At 39.3% G+C, this 19620-nt stretch overlaps 1 protein-coding gene and 1 long non-coding RNA gene across 2 annotated transcripts; both read right to left on the bottom strand.

Annotated features, from left to right (window-relative positions):
- Window positions 1-1655: 1655 nt before the first annotated feature.
- Window positions 1656-4010, bottom strand: LOC124155445. The gene is made up of 2 exons (XR_006864189.1): window positions 3136-4010; window positions 1656-2909 (listed from the first exon to the last, which is right to left on the bottom strand). It is a non-coding gene; the product is annotated as an uncharacterized LOC124155445 (long non-coding RNA).
- Window positions 4011-7068: 3058 nt separating this feature from the next.
- LOC124155444 (vasotab-like) lies at window positions 7069-11568 on the bottom strand. The gene is made up of 3 exons (XM_046529263.1): window positions 11459-11568; window positions 9915-10100; window positions 7069-7478 (listed from the first exon to the last, which is right to left on the bottom strand). Exons 1-3 carry the CDS (start codon window positions 11481-11483, stop codon window positions 7441-7443), a joined length of 249 nt encoding a protein of 82 aa, XP_046385219.1. The 5' UTR covers window positions 11484-11568; the 3' UTR covers window positions 7069-7440.
- Window positions 11569-19620: the final 8052 nt, after the last annotated feature.

The raw sequence follows: 19620 nt of genomic DNA, 5'->3' as shown, positions 1-19620 counted from the left end.
ATCCAGTAGTGTGAGCAGTCATCAATGAATTGATGTAAAGTGCTTTATTGCCAAAGATACCAAGTATTTTCTGTGGCTGTGTTTAACCAGAATTTTTAATGACGTAGTTATACATATTTAATTGGTCTTTATTTTATTTATTTCAACAAATTTTTTCTTTTTAATGCTATAAATATTAATTTTGATATGTTTTCAATGCCTTTTTAAGAAGCTATGTTACTAAATATGAGTTCTTAGTTTTATTGAAATAGGACTAATTTGTTGTGGTTATTTTGCACATTTCAGGTCAATTTATATATTTTGTAATCACCAAAGAAACTGTATTTTATATGTTTTAAATAAATTTTTTCCAAAACATCCTGTTTTAATTTTCTCACTCTTAAGAGTGTTTATGAGAAAATTGTTGCCAATTATTTGAAAATGAGTTATTAATTCAGTCATTTGTTATTAGAGGTATTTAACTTTTTTTATCCTGACATATCATAGTTTTAGTAAGTGAAGCCATCCCTGAAAAGGGGCCCTGTAAAAAATGAACGTCTCCAGAGTGTAACTGATTAAAATCCGGGAAACTGCAAGGGAGACACAATCTTGGTGAGTGGAGGTCCTCACACAAACAATTTGCATCAGTAGTATTCAATTGTTTCATGAATAATAGGCTCTATTCATGCATGACAGACTTCTGTCGTAGCCAGTGATTTTGTACATGCACAGTTGTGGGCTAACGTGATGTAAATACAAGCTGCCATATTTGTTTCATTAGCATTTCTGCCGGTACCTCACCGCACTTTGTCCAACCAGCTTTTAGGTCTTCACTGATTGGCTGACTTTTTCACCCCCAAATGATCTTATTGCATAGTGCAGTAATGTGTTTCGTGAGTTATTATTTATTAGTGATAGTATTGCCTCAATGGGTCGGTCACTAAGACCTAAATTCGCATTACACTAAAAGAATTCCGTAGATGGTGGCCATCAGGGGCGCAGCCAGGAATAAAGGCTGGGGGAGGTTTAGGTGCTGCTAATACCGGGGTGTGTGGGGGTGTGGCATACCCACCAGGATATGCTGTAGGTGCGAGATTAGCTATTTGCAGAATTTTAAGATAAATGGTTCAAAATGGAGAGTTTTTTGGCTTTCTTAGGCATATTTTATTAATCATTACGCTAGTCTATTAGTAATATAAATCCAATTAAGCAAAATGAATTAAACTTAAAAATTTCTCTGAGCTGTGGGGGGAGTTTTATCCCCCAAATCCTCCCCCTCGCTGCGCCACTGGTGGCCATAAATAAGTACGGCTAAAAATATTTTCCTCATTCATCCATTCTGTTGTATGTAAGCTTAAAATAAAAACTTGTGAAATTTGTCGGCTTTCTTGTGTTGGTGACGTCATTAGAGTTTCATTTAATTAATTTGTTCTTGGTGAACCGCTCATTGAGAGAAGAAATCGCTGACTAGTACATAAGTAACAACAAGCCTGAGGCCATGGAGTTATGGAGTAGCCCCACTGGAGTTTGTGACGTCATCAACTATTCTATGTAAGGGTCAAGGCCCTCAAATTTTTTGCCGTGAATAGCTTGAGAAGTAGGCGAAGGATTAAAAAATAAGGGTCTTTTTATTTTCAAATCTTTTCACAATTGATCCAAGGTTTTTGGCCTCGTCAACAGCTGCTTGCCATCCGTCTTGGTTCTGCATCGGCTCTGGTATTACGTTGAGCCTTTGCATATATTTTTGCACTCTATCTCCCCGCTATAGTCTTGGGCGCTCCAGTGGTTGTCTGCCTCATGGTAGATTTTCTGCCACCATTCTCGATGTCGAGTCCAGCTCCCTCCTGTTTAGGTGGGCAGAGCTCGTATTAATCTTCTGCTTCGGGTAATGATGTCAGGATCTTGGTGAAGAAATCTTAATTCTTTGTTGATCCGTATTCTCCAGGTGCCTTTGTCACATACTGGGCTAAGTATTGTTCGTAGAATTATTTTTCCGAAGACTATGAGCTTCTTATTTTATTATTTATTCTCTTCGTTTCCAGATCTTAGGTAATATCATACTCTATAAGTCTTACTTTTGTGCTTTTTGAGAGGATGTTACCCTTAAGCAGTTGTTGTCGGGCCCAATAACATCTATTTCCCTGAAGGGCTGTAATTTTAATGTCTGTCTCTTCATTGTTACTCTTGCCTATTGCAACTCCTGAGTACGGAAAGTCTTGGCACCTTTGGAAGGTATAGCTATCAAAGAATTTCTAAAAATATCTGGGTTTCTACTTGATGCTAGGTTCTGGGTTTCTGCCTGTGATAGCAACAATCTTTTGTGCTGGCACTTGGTTATCTGGTGCACATAATGGATGATCCCAGAGCAGAACCTGTTCCCAGGACTGGCTGAGGAGCAAAATGTTGAATGTTTTAAAAGTGAGTTTTGACACCCCCTACAATGCAAATAGGTATTGAAAAGCACCCGGAAAATACCTAGTATGGGTACTCCATTACTGAAATTCTCGGAACCAAACACCCGAAGTTGGTATTATTAAAGGAAGGATAGCTATAAAGTAATTATGATAAGTAGAAATAAGTGGTAAATTATCAAGTAATTTACCGAACTAATTTTCAAAACTGTTGGGCACCAATTCTTCTAACTGGTTTTTTAGACCTAATATGCACGCCATTAAGTTTTTTTCCTACATCACAGCTTAAATGTACTTGGGTAAAGAGCAATATTTTAGTGTGCACTTTTATCAAAATTTCCAAGTAGAATTTCTTGTTTGGTAAGTTTGGAAAAAGTGGATAAGTCATTATATGGAAGAAAGTTTTATCTGATAGAATTATAGTTTTATGACGAGGGTTGCATTAACTTATCGTCTTGAGCTCTTGTTCATTTTTCTTCTAATTGCAAGTATTAACGAAAAAATATCTGCATATAGGACCTTAAACATTTCCTGGATATAAACAGTTACTTATACCACTTATTTTATAAGAGCGCGACCCGGGTTTCAATGAGTAATCATCATCATCAGGCGCTAATATTAGCGCCTGATGATGATGATTACTCATTGAAACCCGGGTCGCGCTCTTATAAAATAAGTGGTATAAGTAACTGTTTATATCCAGGAAATAATGGAATACCACATAGTTAACCAAGAGTTAGTGAACCTTAAACATTTATTTTTGCCGATAATTAACTCAACTCTTAATCACTTGACAGTTGAGACACTTAATAACCTCGTATCACAACTTGGCAGCTGTTTTATAAAGTGACCTTCCCAGCCACATCCGGGTACCTATGCATATTTGTTTCACTTGCAACACTTTACAAATGGCTATTTTGAATTTTGAATATTTTTACCATTATTAGCAGGAAATGAATGTTTAACTTTGAAATTAAATTTATTTTAATACTTAATGATTAATTATTCACATGCTATTTTTTTTCTTTTGCTATTTGTGGCCGCGCATTTCTTGAATCAACACAGCTTTCTTGAACACTACAGCTATTAACTTGCTGAGTTATTTTCATTGGTCTATTTCTGTGGACATTAAATTGGAAAACGTTTTATTTCCATAATTTTATTTTGAAATACATTTAATAAGAGAGTCATAATATTTGTTTGCCAAAATGCTTAATCTTTTTGGCTGTTGGCCTAGGAATTCTGACGGCAATTTTTGCATCCCTCATTTCTCTTGGAGATGAAATAGAATAGCAGACTTGTTGCATGTTTTGCAGGCAAAATCTCTCTGGTTTGTGGGGAGTGTGTCCCTCTCTATAACACCTAATGGGCCTCTATTGTAGGCTAATGCACCACCCCCCTTAACCGTAGAATAAATAATCACCGTGCCTCCTGTTGTCCCTCATCCTCCCAGCCATCTCCCCCAGTCCCCATACATTCTTTGTCTCACGACTCCCTCTTCAATGAATTCTTCAAAGTATCAGTTATTGCCTCTCTCTCCCCCCCTCTGACTCCGCTCTCGATCTCCACACCCTCGAATTGACGTGCATTTCGCATCTGCAAGCCATTAGCTTCCCTGGGTTGAACGTCTCATGCTAACCCCCATTCCCCCCCAGAAACCTCTCCCCTCTTCCCCCTTCTCCCTTGTCCAACGCACTCCTTTCATCCCCATTCTGTCTCAGGCTGAGGAAGAAGTCACTACTCCGAAAGCTTCAAGTTTTATATTCCCGTGTGAATCGAGCGAGTTCAAACACTGGATTAGCCGGCATGCAGTTCTGCATCAGTGTCAAATCGCTGCGTAGCCCAGGATCATAACTAGGGGGGGCAAGCCAAGTTGTGACATTAGTTTATGAGAATATTTCTTTGAAAAATTAGTTTTATCTTGGTTACATATCTTATACTAATACATATCATTTTTCGTGGGTGTAAAGAAAATTTGTTGAATACTTTCGTTTCAATTCAGTACTGATTTTGCTTAAAGACTTTTGCGATTTTTGCTGCTAGGGGTGGGGGAGAGGACAGCTGCCCTTCCCCTCACTGGGTACGCCCATGATTTGGTAGGCCCTGAATAAATCGCTAGCGCTAAATCCGGGCTGTTCGGCGGATGATTGAAAACTTCCCATCCAAGTGCTCTTGAGTTCGATTGGTCGTGTGTGGGCGAGCATTTTCGTGGAAAAACAAAACTCTCTTGCTGAGTTTTCCCCGATGCTTTTTTTTTTGTATCGCGCGTATTAATTTTCTGAGTGATTATTCCTTGACGCACACATCGCATATCCGGCGATAAATTTCGATTGATTCGTGAATTTTTGCCGACAAAAACCTTGTTGGCAAAAACTTGGCATCTGGCGGGATTTTTAATTAAAGCGCCAAGTTTCACACTCCACTGTATGCAAAGTACGATAAACCTGATGCGCAAAATACCTCGGCTGGTTGCGTGCGGAGTGTAGAGACACACTGGCGCCGAGATAGAGGCGCTAATCCCACTCCGTGCCATGCCACGTCAAAACGTCTGTTACTTTCTCGACAGGCCTCGTATGTTGTCTCTTCCTCGGTAAAAATCTCTTTTTCCTTATTCTCTGCTCCAACTGCTAAAATTCCAAAAAAATCAACGGAAACATTAAGAAAGAGTATCTACGTTAACTTCGAATAAAATTGTTCTTGTATCAATTTTTGACGGATTGCTCCGCTTAACTGTGCTTGTTATAGTTAACGTTAATTCCAAAAGTACCACATATAAAACAGTGAGAGAATCCATATGAAAAGCACCAAGCGTATTTCTTTAGCTCAAATATTGGCTTTTTTACCATTAAAATTTTCAGTAGCACTTAGGTTGTAGTAAATCCTCATGAAATACTTATCTCAAGATTCGAGATTTACCGACTCCATATACTGAATTACCGTACAAATTATTGCCATTTTATGTTACTTTGAATGTGTTTTTGTGAAATCTATGCATAGTGGAGCATACCAACACCAAAAATCACGTCAACGTCTGTTCGATTCTTTTATGAGTCTGGTGACGTAACTTTTCTCAATGACTATTTTAAAACGCCTTTGGCAGAGCCGAGACCCGTCTGTTCTTTCGACGCGTCAGGCAATAGGCGGATGATACCAGCATAGCAGCGGGACACGTAAAAGACGAGTTTTAGAGATCGCGGGAAGGGATAACCTTTTTGGCATACCTGGAGGCATACCTCCATGGAGTTTTCCGCGGCACCTACATCCATCGAAGTCGACGTGTGTGTTGCCGACCTCGCAGGCGGGGTGAAATGTAGGTTGCGGGGTTACTAGGATACAACGAAAGTCGCTTAGTGAGCGCGTTTCTTTAGCCGAAGTCTTGAATGTTTCCAAGATTTTTACGAGAAATTTGCGACGGTGACGTCTTGGGAGTTAAAGCATTCTTGAATAATTCCTCGATGAGTAGAATGCTTTAATAGGTATTCGGACACCTTCTCTTTAGTTCCAACACCTTTCTGGTAGGGTAAGTAACTATTTGGTGCCCAGTAGATATTTTAAAGTCATTTGCAGAGTTTTGAGGGCATAATGATTCATGAACTTTATTTTATTTCCCTGACTGTCACGTGAATTTAGACGAAAATAAAATGAAATCCATTGTCTGAGAAAGCTGCTAGTTTTCACCCTGCATCTGCCTTTCGAGATTTATAATATTTGCTTTGCTATTTAACTTTGCTGAGGGAGAAAATGGTGAGGTTCACCTGACGTCGAATAGTCCGTCGGTGTGTGGTTTGGAGGTAAAGGGGAAAGAAAAGCGAGCTAAATGGTACGAAAACGCGGCATGAAGATCGATCATAATAAGAAGACCATATTGTCAGGGTTTTGGAAGATAAATCGAGAGTAAATGCATTGGGGGGATTTATATGACTGCAGATAGCCCTGTAATTCGACAGGGGGAACTATTTGGGCTGCATGCTGAAAGGGAAACGACCGAGTGTTAATGAATCGAGGAAAGCGTCGGCGGTAAAGAAAGGGTGGATGAAAAAGACATTACATAGCTAGTCAATGTGTATACTATATAACAATTAATGTTGACGACGACAAAAAACAATGAGTCAAGCGATAATGGACGAATAAACGATAATGGACAACGATTCGGGTTGACGATACTAAATAAACAAAATGGAAATGATGAAATAGAAATAGAATGGTGGAGGTCATTCGTACGCGTCGTCGCTGTCGATTTTTCGTCCTGAATAATCATCAGTCGTGTGTTGCAATCTAAGCTAATGTGATTTTTGAAGGTAAGGTTTGATGCCATCGCTCCCGAGTCTCTTCATGAAGATGAATCTAGTGCAAGTGTTTAATATTTAGGTGTTTCCTTTGTTATGTGAAATAAGATAAACGTTGTGTATCGGGAATGTTGAAATCTCGCTGAGAGAATAGGAGGAGAAGACACTCAAGGCGATCGAGATGTGCATGTGAGAATGGGGAAGGATTGATAGGAATGACGAAGTGTTAGACAGGGTGGGCGAGGACTTATCGATGAGATTCAATCAAATACTCGAGGTACTCAACTTAACTTTAACACTTACGCAACTTAAGCTGCAAATGCCAGCATTTCTTTCAATCGGCTGCAAAAGAGAGGAAACATTTTGGAATTATAATTAAATAACACTCTGGATTCACCGTTTAGTTATTTTTAATAATCATTAGCTAGAGTAAAATAGCGCCTTTGCCAGCAAAAAATCATCTAAGATAGCCACTGTGCGGTGTGTAATCACAAATGGCTGAGCGCAGGAAGTTGCCACCGATGGCAGCCATAGAGAACAACATGTATGGAATAACTCTGGTGAAATTACTTTGGTTTCGAAGTGTGGAGAGATTAGTCCATTTTATTTGACAAATCGTCTCTATTGTATGGCAACGACAAAAACACTCGGGCGTTCATGCTTGGTGAATAATACACCTCAGCACGCTTTCTTGCTTAGATGCATTTGTTTGCTGCAGGCAATCAACTTCGTGTCCAGACGTCTCCAGGTTGGCGCCGGGGTCGTCAGTTCGGGCATTGTCCTCTGCAAACGGGACGATATGCTGCAAGGGGAGATTTATCATTCGTGTCATTCCTTGGATGTTTCCCCCCCCCCCCCCCCGTAAACCCAGCCCAGTTAAAAAATTAAAATTAAAAACAGCCCAATTTTTAAAGCCCAGTTTACCATTGGCGTCATCTTGGAACTTCACACATGGATTGGTACATTGGTTCTTTGGACGGGTTTACGATCGCGTGAAATTGTTAACCTTCAACTTCAAAAGTTAACAAATCTGACGTTGACTGTTTGCGGTTTCACGTTAGCGCATGCGCAGTACACAATATGGATATCATATTCCATTTTTGCCTCTCGAGCTAGCAACTGAAACATAGCGTTGCGGAAATAGAGACCTTATTTTATTTCTGCGTAGAAATAGCTGAGTCCGTCGAGAATTTTCCCGATTCCGGTAAGTTGGCCCCACCGCGAACCTTACTCTCTCCGAGCTCGTACAGCGCAAGTAATTCGCAGCAAGGGTTATCACTGCTAATAATGCTGCATAATAACCATGATACATATTTCCCTTTTCCTTAGATGATCACCAAACTAAATCCTCAAGCGTTATACAGATGTTAAATGTATTAGGCTGGGAGCCGCTAGAAACTCGGCGGCAGCGCGTTAGGCCCAGATTAATTGAACAATAGGGAACTTGCATATATTTAAGATATAATCATGAGCCTCTAAACTATATAAACATATTAGTTTGCGTGTCACAGTGAAATAAAAATAATTATTTATTGACGTGGTTTACGATATTTAATTCATGAAAGTTCATCGAAATTTTAAAACAATTGAGAATCTAAAAAGCGAATGCATGAATTTCCAACACAATCTGCAAGTTTGTGACTCATAAACCCCGAAGTCACTTCCTATTCTGCAGAAAGATTCAGTCAATCGCACTTCGATCAATGCAATAAACACGTCTTCAGGCGTCAATAATTTACCTTTGTAATTAAGGACTTCCGACAGTAACTTTACAATATGAATATTTTCCGGACAGAGTACTTAATTCATTTTGTAACTTGATATCGAAACGCGATTAATGGTTGAAGTTGGGCCAATAATAAACTGGGCTTAAGTTGTTCGAGGATAAGAGGACTATTAATATCCGAGTAAATAGGAAATAATTTTGAGAAATGAGGCGTATATTAATAGAAATATCGAAATACCGAGCGTTGGCTCAAAAAAAGATATCATCACAGTGGCGATGCGGACAAGTGGATGAAAGCAGAATAGTTCATTGAGGGAGAGCGGAGTGTACCAGTGGCAGATACATATGGGGGGCCACGCCCCCCCCTATTGCGGGACCGCACGCGTTGCCTTACATTGCAGAACCAGAATTGTAACTTTTGTATTTCATAAGATGGCATTGTCTTGTATATGTATATAATCAGTTCAAATAAAAGTTTCTTAAGTGACTTCATGACTATTTTTCATTAGGTTAACGGTAAAGGTAGCTCAAGATATCTTTTGCGTCCCTTCTTGAGTTTTTTCTGTATCCGCTACTGGGATTCACTCACTACGTCTGTGAGTGCAGTAGTACTGGAGTCCGAATTTTCGCGTGTGTTGTGATGAATACATTGATTGCAAAAATTAAGGCCTTCGTATTTAAAAGTATAAAAATGGCACATATATTTAGAATGTGAATAATTGATCGAATGCCTTCTCAAATCAAAGCTATCTCGTTCAATTGTATCAGCATACAGTAGCGCCATCCTCATTTAAAAAACGTCTTTCGGCTCAAATATCAGCGATAGCATTCTGATAAGTCATAAAATAGTTTGGTGACGCTCTTGATTTTATTTTTACCACGAAAATTTATTAATACGCTCTCTATATTATCTCATAGGCGCTATTGGACCATAAATATGGAATAGGGTGTAAGAGGTTACAAGATTCGTTAAATAAAAAAAATAGTAAAGAAATATACAGGAAAATACTGTTTTACCGCAATTGAAACCATAATGGAAGCTTGAAAGTGTTAAAAAGCAAATATATAAATTTTCATTGATGATGCATAATTGACTCTTTTACGAACTTTCCGCTTAGTATATAATACACATTTATGAAAATAAAAGTAAAAAAACACTGGTTTACCGGCATATTCACACAAAGGATGATCGAATTGGCATTTCCATGGATATTTCATCATTTAAAATGGTATTAATACCAGGCCAATGATTTGGAAAAAAACTCGAAAATATTTTAAAACGTGACCCCTTTTCACCAGAAAAAATTCAATGTGTTTTAAGGAGAAAACGAAAAATTTTCTCTGCGAAGCAGTATTGTTTCGACCATCAATATTAGAAGCAAAGACGAGATACAATCTACGGACTCAGCCTATAACCGAGATGAATGAGTAGGGTTTCTTATTTCATCTTATAGTTTCGTGTATAGTGTAGGGGTCCATTGGGAGACCACTGTTATTTGGAATGAGACTCACAGTTGGCTGTCCCGGGGCTAGACTCGCAGTTGGCCTTGCGGAGCATGCATTCGTTGGGGAAGAGGCGCGTGTTGCCGTTTGCGTCAATTGCGCACACGGGCAGATACTCCTTGGTGCAGACCTTGGGGCACTCGTCATCGGCCGTCGTCCGTGGCGACCAAACCATCAACAAAAGCAGAACTGCAGCTGCGAAAGGAAGCAAGGAATAAAAGTAAATTAAACTTTTTTGTACGGTCCACTTTTCAATTGTGAAAATATGTAGTTAATGACGCGTTTCAACGCATAGTTTCACCGTCCCAGATCAATTAGCTGACTGAGAATTGACCTATGATGATGTTAAGCGTAGAAATCCGCTGTTAATGACAACATTTCGAAAGTTAAAAGTGGACTGTACAAAAAGGTTTTATTTACTTCAATTCATTATGCTTTATCTCAATATCTCGCCTGATAACGTTGAGCTTGGAAGGAAGAGAGGGTGTGCGGGACTTGCATAAGCATACATATTGCCATTGACCTCTTACGCGGAGTTATTGTCGAAGCGAAGCATTATTAGGGATGAAGGAACGTGAAGGGGTACTGCTTCCTGGGTAAACCGTAATTAGGTAAACGAGAAAGAAGTCGTCAGTTGAATGGCACAGGCAAAGAGGGCCTCCTTTAAAAAGAGTTTAAATAAGCTTCTCACCACTGTAAAAATAAGAGTTAAAATAAGGAAGCGATTCATTAGGACTTACATTTTGAAACATTCTTCTTCCTAGTATTAAGGCACGGAGATGCAGTAGACAAATCTAGGTGGGAAGGTTTCGAAAGGTGGTGACACAGGATATTGATGAAGTTAAAAAGGATAGATCGTGTGGGTAATACGGAGGTTTTAAGAAGAGCAAAAGAGAATTATTTTTGAAATGCTGAGGTGAAGACAGGGAAACTCAATCGGCTTATCATGTTGTGACAATAAAATCGCCAAATACTTACTGCTCGACCTGTCTCCTTTAGTTACGGATTGCTCACTTAAAACCCATGATACAATAGGGAATTTTTCATGGTATGTAAAGAAGTCAATAGTTGCCTTTATATTAAATCTGAAAATATGTCTTGCATGCAAATTTTTTCTGTATATTCTGAGGTGAATAATTTTTTTATTTTTTAGAATCAGGGAAATTTGACAGTGCTGGTACATGAATATGTTATTAAAATTTCAAAACGATGGCTCAAGTTTTGAAGGGGTGATAAGTAACCAAAAAAGACAAAATAGGTCCGGTCGAGAGTGAGTCCTTTTATTGCTGGTTAGCTATCAGTCGGGTCAAGTGAAGGGAAAAACGGCTGTGGTGGGCATCGGATGAAATATTACTTGGAGGAGGTGGTGAAGGTTTGGGTGGGTAGCTCCAGATTACGGAAAATTCGAACACGACACTTCGGATTGAGATATTTCAGCTTGGCCCGAGGACGTCTACAGCACAGTATGAGAGACAACGCCACCACCGTCGTGTGAAGAACACGGACGAAGTATAAAAGACAACCCATTGACCCGGAGAAGGTCACTCACTCACATAGGATCATCGCTTTTCCTTCCATGTCGAACGCCTCTGTCTGTCTTGCTTGTCCCGACGAATTCCAACTGCTACTGTCTCTCGGATTAGGTGTTCTCTCTCTCAATATACATTCGTGCTGTTTGCCTATTTAATATATATATTCAAACATGCCACGAGATGGCCTGCTCGTGTACACTACCGGTTGGTGCTGCAGATAAACCGACGATAGTTAGTTGGGAGCGCGAATAACACGCTTCGCTCCGCATTCCTGTTAAGAGCGACTGCATTTCGAGATAATTTACTGCCTATTTTGCGCTCTAAATTCCTCCGTGCCCCCTTCCGCTTTCCGACGGACGAAAACAAAGCGTGCGATATCGGCCATGTTGCCTTTATTGCTTCATTTCTTCGGCCATTTATCTCATTCCACGAGCATAACATTTCTCCTCCGTGTCGTCGTCTCTAATTATTGTTATTATTACAAGCCTCCACACTCCTCTCATTTCCAGTCAGTAGACTGGAAATGAGAGGAGGTGGAGGAAATCTGGTCACCTCTGGAGAAAATCCAGAGGTGACTCATACGCTTCAGTACCCCTTCCGTTTTGATAATCATTATTCGAAACTAGCTTTTGAAAGTATTTTTGGTTCCTTAAGGATAATAATAATAATAATACATTTATTTTCGTGATTCTCTGCCCATGAGAAAATAACTGTGCATAATTCTCGGCAATCGAAAATTACACAAAATAAAACGAAACCAACAAATCCAAGCCAATGTCCCCGGTGCGGACCGTATAGACTGCACAACATAACAGTAGTGTCACTATGGTTGCATTCATTCGCGAACTGTGTGCATGGACAATACAACACTAATTACTCATACTAAATCGGTATTACAATAATCCGGGTGTTATCATACCTTGGTTTGTACCTCGAGCAAAGAAAAAAACAAATTAACCAATGAAAAAGAACAAACCTTTCAATTTTTAAGCGGCGAATTATATCAATGTAAAGCATTCAGAGCAAGGGGTGCGAGGCTCAAGATAAGAGTAGGTGGTCACAAACTTGAGCAAGTAGATCAATTCAACTATTCAACATTAGAGGAAAATAGATGCAGCAGTAAGGACCTCAGGAAGATAATTGAGTTAGCAAAGGAGGCGTTCATGTACACGAAGGAGCTTATGAGAGGATCGTTCAGCAAGAGTTTAAAGAAAAGGTAAGTGAAGATTATAGGAGTATCAGCCTCATATCGCACACGGTAAAATTGGTACTAAGGTTATAAAAAATAAGAATGGGTACGTGGCAAAACGAGTGTGCGAAGATCAGTTTAGTTTCAGAAAAGGAAAGTCAAATCGTGGTTCTATAATCGGTACTGAGGTCCCCAATGGAGAAGAACATAGAATATAACCAGGACGGGTGAGCCTGCTTCGTGGATTTTGAAAGAGCGGAATGGGTAAATTATATGTATATTTTCAAGTAAATCGGCGCACAGGGGAGGGACAAACTGTTCATTCGTAATTTGTATATAGACCAGACTGTGCAAGTGAGGGTAACAAACGTAGAATCTTGGTGGGCAAGCATTGGCTGATGAATGAGGCAAGGCTGTCCACTTTTTCCGTTGCTTTTAAACGCGTATGCAGATGCGATGGTAAGATATGCGTGCGATGAGTTGGAAGTAAGAGAAATGAATAATGTTTAAATCAGTGAGGTTCGCGGATGACAAGGCGTTGATTAGCCAGTCAGCGAGGGGGCTGCAGGCTCTAGTGAATGCGTTGACAAGCGATTCGAGGAGTATGCCGTGAGGATAAATCACCGGAAGATGACAGTTAATACGGTTTTGTAGAAGATCGCGAGATAGAAATGTGAGGCTCAAGATAAAAGTAGTTGGGGAAAAACTTGAGGAGGTAGAGTAATTAAACTATTTGGGCAGCATATCAGAGGAAAAAGGGATACAGCAGTAAGAACAATAGGAAGAGATTGAGTTGGCAGAGGGGACGTTCATGAGCAGGAAGGAGCTTATGAGGGGATCGTATTATGTAAGAGTTTTAATTAAATGCTAGTGAAGAGTCTAATCTGGAGTGTGGCGCTTTTCAGTGCGGAAACATGGGCACTTACGAAAGAGGACGAGAGAAGAATGGAGAAGGTGGAGTTGACGGAAAGGAGGAGGAGCGACGAAGTGCTGTGCATGGTGGGTGAGGAGAGGCAGCTTCTTGATGAGATAGTGGGGAGATAGAAGGTATGGATGGAGTGAGTAATGAGCGGGGAGGGGATATTGAAAAGTGTTGGAGGGTAGAATGTTAGGTAAACGAAGGAGAGGATGATAGGAAGTATGATTTTTATTTGTAATGAAAGGGAGTAGGCCGTATAGCGATTTGAAGAGGCAAGGCCTAGATGGGGGTGATTTTCAAATGATCCTTGAAAACCTACCTTAATCGGCTGAATACTTTTAGAACAATAGTGGACTAATTCATCTATATACTTTTAACTGTCGACCCAAAATAGACTGTGAAAATTAAATAGACCTGTATTGTTTTCGTTTTTCGATCCGTCGCTAACTTATCGAGCTATTCGCGTCGAATTCCACCGGCCTTTATCGTTTGGCACTTGAGTTGATGACGTCACGAGCTCACACCGAGCGGTTCACCGCTCCTAAGTTACACCTCGCCCTTGCGTGGTTGTTTTTCTGGATTTCCCCATTGATGCCCCTTTTATTTTAATTTACATGAAACTTAAGAAAAAATGAAGTATCTAGGGTTATTACAAATACATGTTGTCCGAAAAATGTATAAATAAAGGCTTTCACTTAAATAGTGGACATATCTGGATTTTTGAATTAAAGAGTCATCTAACGTCACCCATGATATTTACTAAAAAAATCCGTTTAAGCTTCCATATGATGATTTTATTTTGTCAGCTTCACGTACCTCACACTCACAATTTCATGATCGCGCCCAATGTGCAATTGACATAGCCGTACCGGTGATTTCAGTGACTCACCCCAGCCTGCCAGTTTACGTAAACAATGATTTTTTGCGCATTTATTTGCGTTGCCGTTTTAAAGTGTGGTTTGTGCTAAAAAAGAAACTTAAATTTAGCAATTTGACGGTGGGGAACATGCATAAAATTTGTTCATCATGCTAGTAAGTCTCAATGAACAGACAATTTCCTTTCGAGTCCAAAGATATAAGCCAAAACCCTCTTAGTAGTTCAAAAACGTCATTTAATGTTTATTTTAAGTTCTGGAATATCCCTGGAAGTCATGTGACCTGAAAAGCCTTCTTTATTGCACGGTACACCATTCAAATCGGTATTATATTGAGCTTACCTTGCCAAAAGCCTCATATTTCGCGTGCATTACTTATTTTCCCCCCGTGGTTTAATCGTATTCGGTATTTATTCTCGTAAATAGTCACCTACATGCAAATTCATTTACTTATATTTATTCCTTCGGCGGGAAGACTACTAAGTACATTTCTGGGGTTGTTTAAAAAGTGAAATAAGCGATACATCCTAAATTTGGTGGCCTACCGAGAAAAACTGGCAATTCGAAAAAACCCTATGGTAACCCTGATGAAAGAATGTACTTACGTTGAGAAATATCCTGTTCAAAATTTAGATTAAGTGTTATACTCCATTCTGTAGGCCATCAACCCCTTTCTTCTCTTATTTTTGACCTTTGAGACTCAGGCAAAAACCTTCCCCGACGAGGAAATAGAGGTAGGTTTTTGAGCGACGAGGCACTGTACACGATTTATATGGTTTGTGCACGTGTTTCTCTTGAAGATTAATGTTACAATACACTTATTATATTGAACAAATGATGTAGAAGTGTAACGTAATAGTGTGCAATGCGCAATCAACTTATTTTCATTTAATCTTTCCAAAGGTCCCAAAATAATCCCTTATCATCGTTTCAACTACTCCCTGGCAACCCAAAATATTGATAATCTGCAGCCTGACGTTAAAACAGCAATTATTTTCGCAAAACTTGCGTTCGAGCCTCTCCATAAAAGTGTTTTATTGACCAGTATGCGACGCGGATCCATTGATTTTCGTTCGAGAACTTTAGCTTAAATGGCTAAGGCAATCGACAGCAAATCGAGGGATCCAGGTTCGAATCCCGGTGAGGGCGATTGATCTTTCTTCTCATGAATTTTGCACAAATCTGCAAATAGATATTTTTGAGAGGCTTCTGGCCCCTTTTATAATGGACTCCATTCTGCTGAAATAAGATTACTTGCCGCTAACAGGTGTTTCTGGTGAAAATACGATGAATTCAGTAATGAGTGGCTGATGAATTAATGCCGGTTAGATGATCTAGTAGTGGAATTTCGAATACTTGTAAATTGCGGGTCACCCCATAAAGTAATCCGTGAGTAGTATCGGTACGCTTAAGTAATATTTGCAGACTGTTGACGTAAGCTCTGCGGCGATGGATTGGTGGCAAACAAAAGAACTACGGTTTTCATGATTCGTTATAAAGATGGATCTATGCCGTGATTCATCTCTTTTTTGTGATACTCCTCCCTCATCGAAGCGATTAACGCGTTTCTTAAATCAAAATCAACCATGTTCACCGCGGTAGAGCTTTACTATGAGATGAATTTTTTGGCCAAGAATGTCTGGCATGGAATGATTCTTTCTTTACAGTCGCATCATTCCGAGAAGAGTACAAATGATGCAATTGAAGCAATCGTGTGAAGGTCAAACCTTGTTGCGCATCTTTTTTGGTGCTCTGCCGCCCTTGGCAACGCCAACTTAGTATCTTGATTCCATAGAAACACCGATTTTAATGCCGTATTTTTTATGCAAGAGGTCCGATGAAACGCTATTTCGCTTTGGAAATCCCCCAACAAGCCCTTATTTTGGTGTTATAGTTGATTTGTAATCGGGAATATGTGAGATAGTTATTATTAATATGCAAAGGAGAGGGAACTCGCTCTATATCAGAAACGAAATAGATTTAGAGGCTAGCGTCGCAGTCTCGGGCTGACAAGGTACGTGGTTTAAGCATAAACACGTCAGTTTGTCAGTTTTGTCGTGTAAACGACCTCAAAAAAATTTCCTCCGAGTATCGTTTATTTATTGAAAAACACTACCCTCACTTTTGTCTCGTGATACTTACCTAAAAGTTTGTACTCCAGGTAGGATTCCATAGGTTCTCGACCTAAAGAGAGAGAGTATTTACCCGATTAATGAACCTTTGCGGATCATTATAATAGTAAACAGAATCCCAAGTAAAAATCTTAGTTATATTTACGCGGAAAAGTAGTTTTCTATGTTAATTTCATGTGAACCCTACTCTGTTTATTTTTGCTTATTATTTATTTACCACCTAACAAGATATCCATCGTTTTCTAATGATCACATTCGCCTGCCTGATATTGCTGCCTGCTGTGAAAATGTCTGCCGCTTGCAACATAAGCACTGTTTATTTATTATGTGTGTAATCATCAACGACGTAATTTCTTTCTCCTAGTTTTGCTTACCTTAGTTTTTTCTTATCTGTATTTATTTGCTCTTAATATGAAAGAAGAAGGACCTTCTAAATGAACATTCTCTCTATAAGCAGTCGAGACCCAGTACTGCAGGTAGGTATTTTCTCCTTTTCGACTAGTTCACTTCCCTTAATTATTTTGACCTAAGAGAGAAGTTCAATTAGTCTCAGAACTGTTATTTATTTTGTTTTACTTTTAAATAGAAATTTAACCCTTTTTCTTTCAAGGGCTAATGTTTTTCATATATTATCCTTGTAGTATATAGATCCTAGTCAATCATCCCAGCATAAAAATGGAGGAAAGGAATTGATGACAATCTTCAACTGCCGAGATCCCCCAGTGATGTAAATATATGAACGTGGTGAAAGGCAAGTGAGGCAAATTTTCCAGTGCCATCAAGAATAGCGAGAGACTTCCTCAGTATTCCCTCTACAGGTTGTTTCCGAAAAGGCTGTTCTCAAGAGCAGCCTTGAGAATAAGGAAGCATAGAAACCGCTTGGGTCACGAATCAGCAAGAAGTTTACTCTGCGTGAACTCCTGAATGATGTGCAATTTGGCCAGTCAAATAAAAAAACTTATGTTAAATAAACTTTTTTAAATGTGAAAATTATTTAAACTACTTTATTAAAGTGAAAATTATCTCTCATACCACCCAAATTATTTTTGCGATTATTTTCTTTAACCTTCTGTAGATTTCTCTGCAGTAAGTGTGCATGTGCGTGTGTGTCTTTTGGATTTTTTTCGTTTTATGTTACTAGTTCTCTTCATTGATTATCAATAAAATCAATGATTCTACTAGGAGGTTGATATAGTTGGTGTCCAGATCATATACATTAAGAATTTATATTAGTGGCTTTCCTATTTCGAGTGTAGCGATTCAGCGATTAAGTATGCAAAGGAAACGGCTTTTGGTGCTAAATTTATTTTAGGGGAAACGAGACGAGACCAGAGTCTCTTCCGAGAGTCGAGGCCGAGGCGAGACTGGGATTCACGAGACGAGACTCGAGACGATACCCGAGTTCAGAAAACGAGACTAGATCAAGTCTCGTCTCATCTTGCGGAACCAACCGACAAGTAGTGTTACCGCCTTTTAAATGTTTTCAAAAGATGAATGGAGTAGTTTGGAGTAGCAGAGGTCAAAAACAAGTAAGGATTTAATAGAAGGTCATTGACAAATTTGATTGACAAATTTAGGTAATTGATCTTAATGTGTAGAATTTGGTAGTGCGGTAAAGTTTGGTTATTTTACGTATAGCGTTATAGGGGTAGGGAGGTAGGAAATACGCATTTTGGCAGTTGGTGCTTGGGGTGTACGGGTGGTGCATGTGTAGTCAGTTGCAAGTGCAGCCAGTCAGGGGCGCTTCCCCCCTCCCCATGGATCCGCCACTGTAGGGAGGCGTAATTATAATTCATTTCGATCGATATGTATTTCAATGTATAATTCGCATATTTAATGCCTGTAATTTGCTCTCTGTGGTGTTGAAATATATGCCATTCCATAATTACTAACTCATAAAACTGTAGGGGTAAAAAAAACTCTTACCGGTTACCCTTGCTGCTGCGCTTAGGTTAGGTTAGGTCTATATAGGTTATTTTACGAAGCTATAGCCCCCCTTGGGTATCGAATTTGCACTAGATAGAATGGTAATTTTTTTCGGACCACCACTGCTGCTGGGAGATTACCCCCTTCATAGCACCCCCCTTGTTCCAATCCTGAATCCGCCACTGCCTCCCTGTAATTACTGGAAAAAATGAAGAGATGTTGAGTGAATCTTAAATGTGGCTCTTCAATAAAAGCTTCAATTTTACCGGGTTAAAAAAATACATTAAAATATTTGATGAATATCTATGACGAAAGCACTGATTGCGTACCTTAAGCGTACCTTAAAATCCGAACGCAAAAGATGGTAAATGAACAAAATAGTTGCTCGAAACAAGGAGACGATTTTTTTATTCATACAGTTTTATGAGTCGGTAATCATGGAATAACATACATTGCATATCCATGGCATAGTGATGCATCTTATGCCATGAGTAGAGATGCGTGAAAATCGCAAATGCGATATAGATGCGATGTTAGCAAATAAATGCGACTTAGATGCGATGACTGGACTTTTATGACATTTTTACGCAAATTTGCCTTTTCGACGGCAAAATTCGTACATTTTGTGCCGAGCGCAGTTTAAATGCTCCGCCGACACTCACCGCTTAAAGCATGTGAGCGACTGGCCAGCTACTAGTTGGCCGCGAACTACAAGTGGGCGCGGGCAAGCTACACCTCCGCCACTATATATCTAATTCCTTAATTTATTATTGTTCTACAACATAGTTATTTAAAATATTCTGTATTTTGTCATGTAACTGTGTTTCACTACATTTTATCGTCATCTAACTCATTATGAAATTAGAAAAAGACGCTACAAAATGCAATAAACTGTTATTGAAAGTGCGATAAAATAAAAATGAAAATGCGATTTTTACGTATCTATAGCCATGATATATGCATTTTATTTTACGATGATTAAGTATGTTATTCCATGCATACCATGGCATAATAATGTATGTTATCCCATATGTCTTTGTGCACTTTTCAGACCTTACGACGCATTACAGCTGAGGGGTATTGCATACCACCAAGGGATTGCGGATGGTGGAGAACTGCCTCCAACGCCTTGATCTTAATCC

This window comes from Ischnura elegans, chromosome 3 (assembly GCF_921293095.1).
Source record: "Ischnura elegans chromosome 3, ioIscEleg1.1, whole genome shotgun sequence".
NCBI lineage: Eukaryota > Metazoa > Arthropoda > Insecta > Odonata > Coenagrionidae > Ischnura > Ischnura elegans.
Note: the sequence above shows the minus strand (reverse complement) of the source record. Positions and strands in the feature narration are given on the sequence as shown.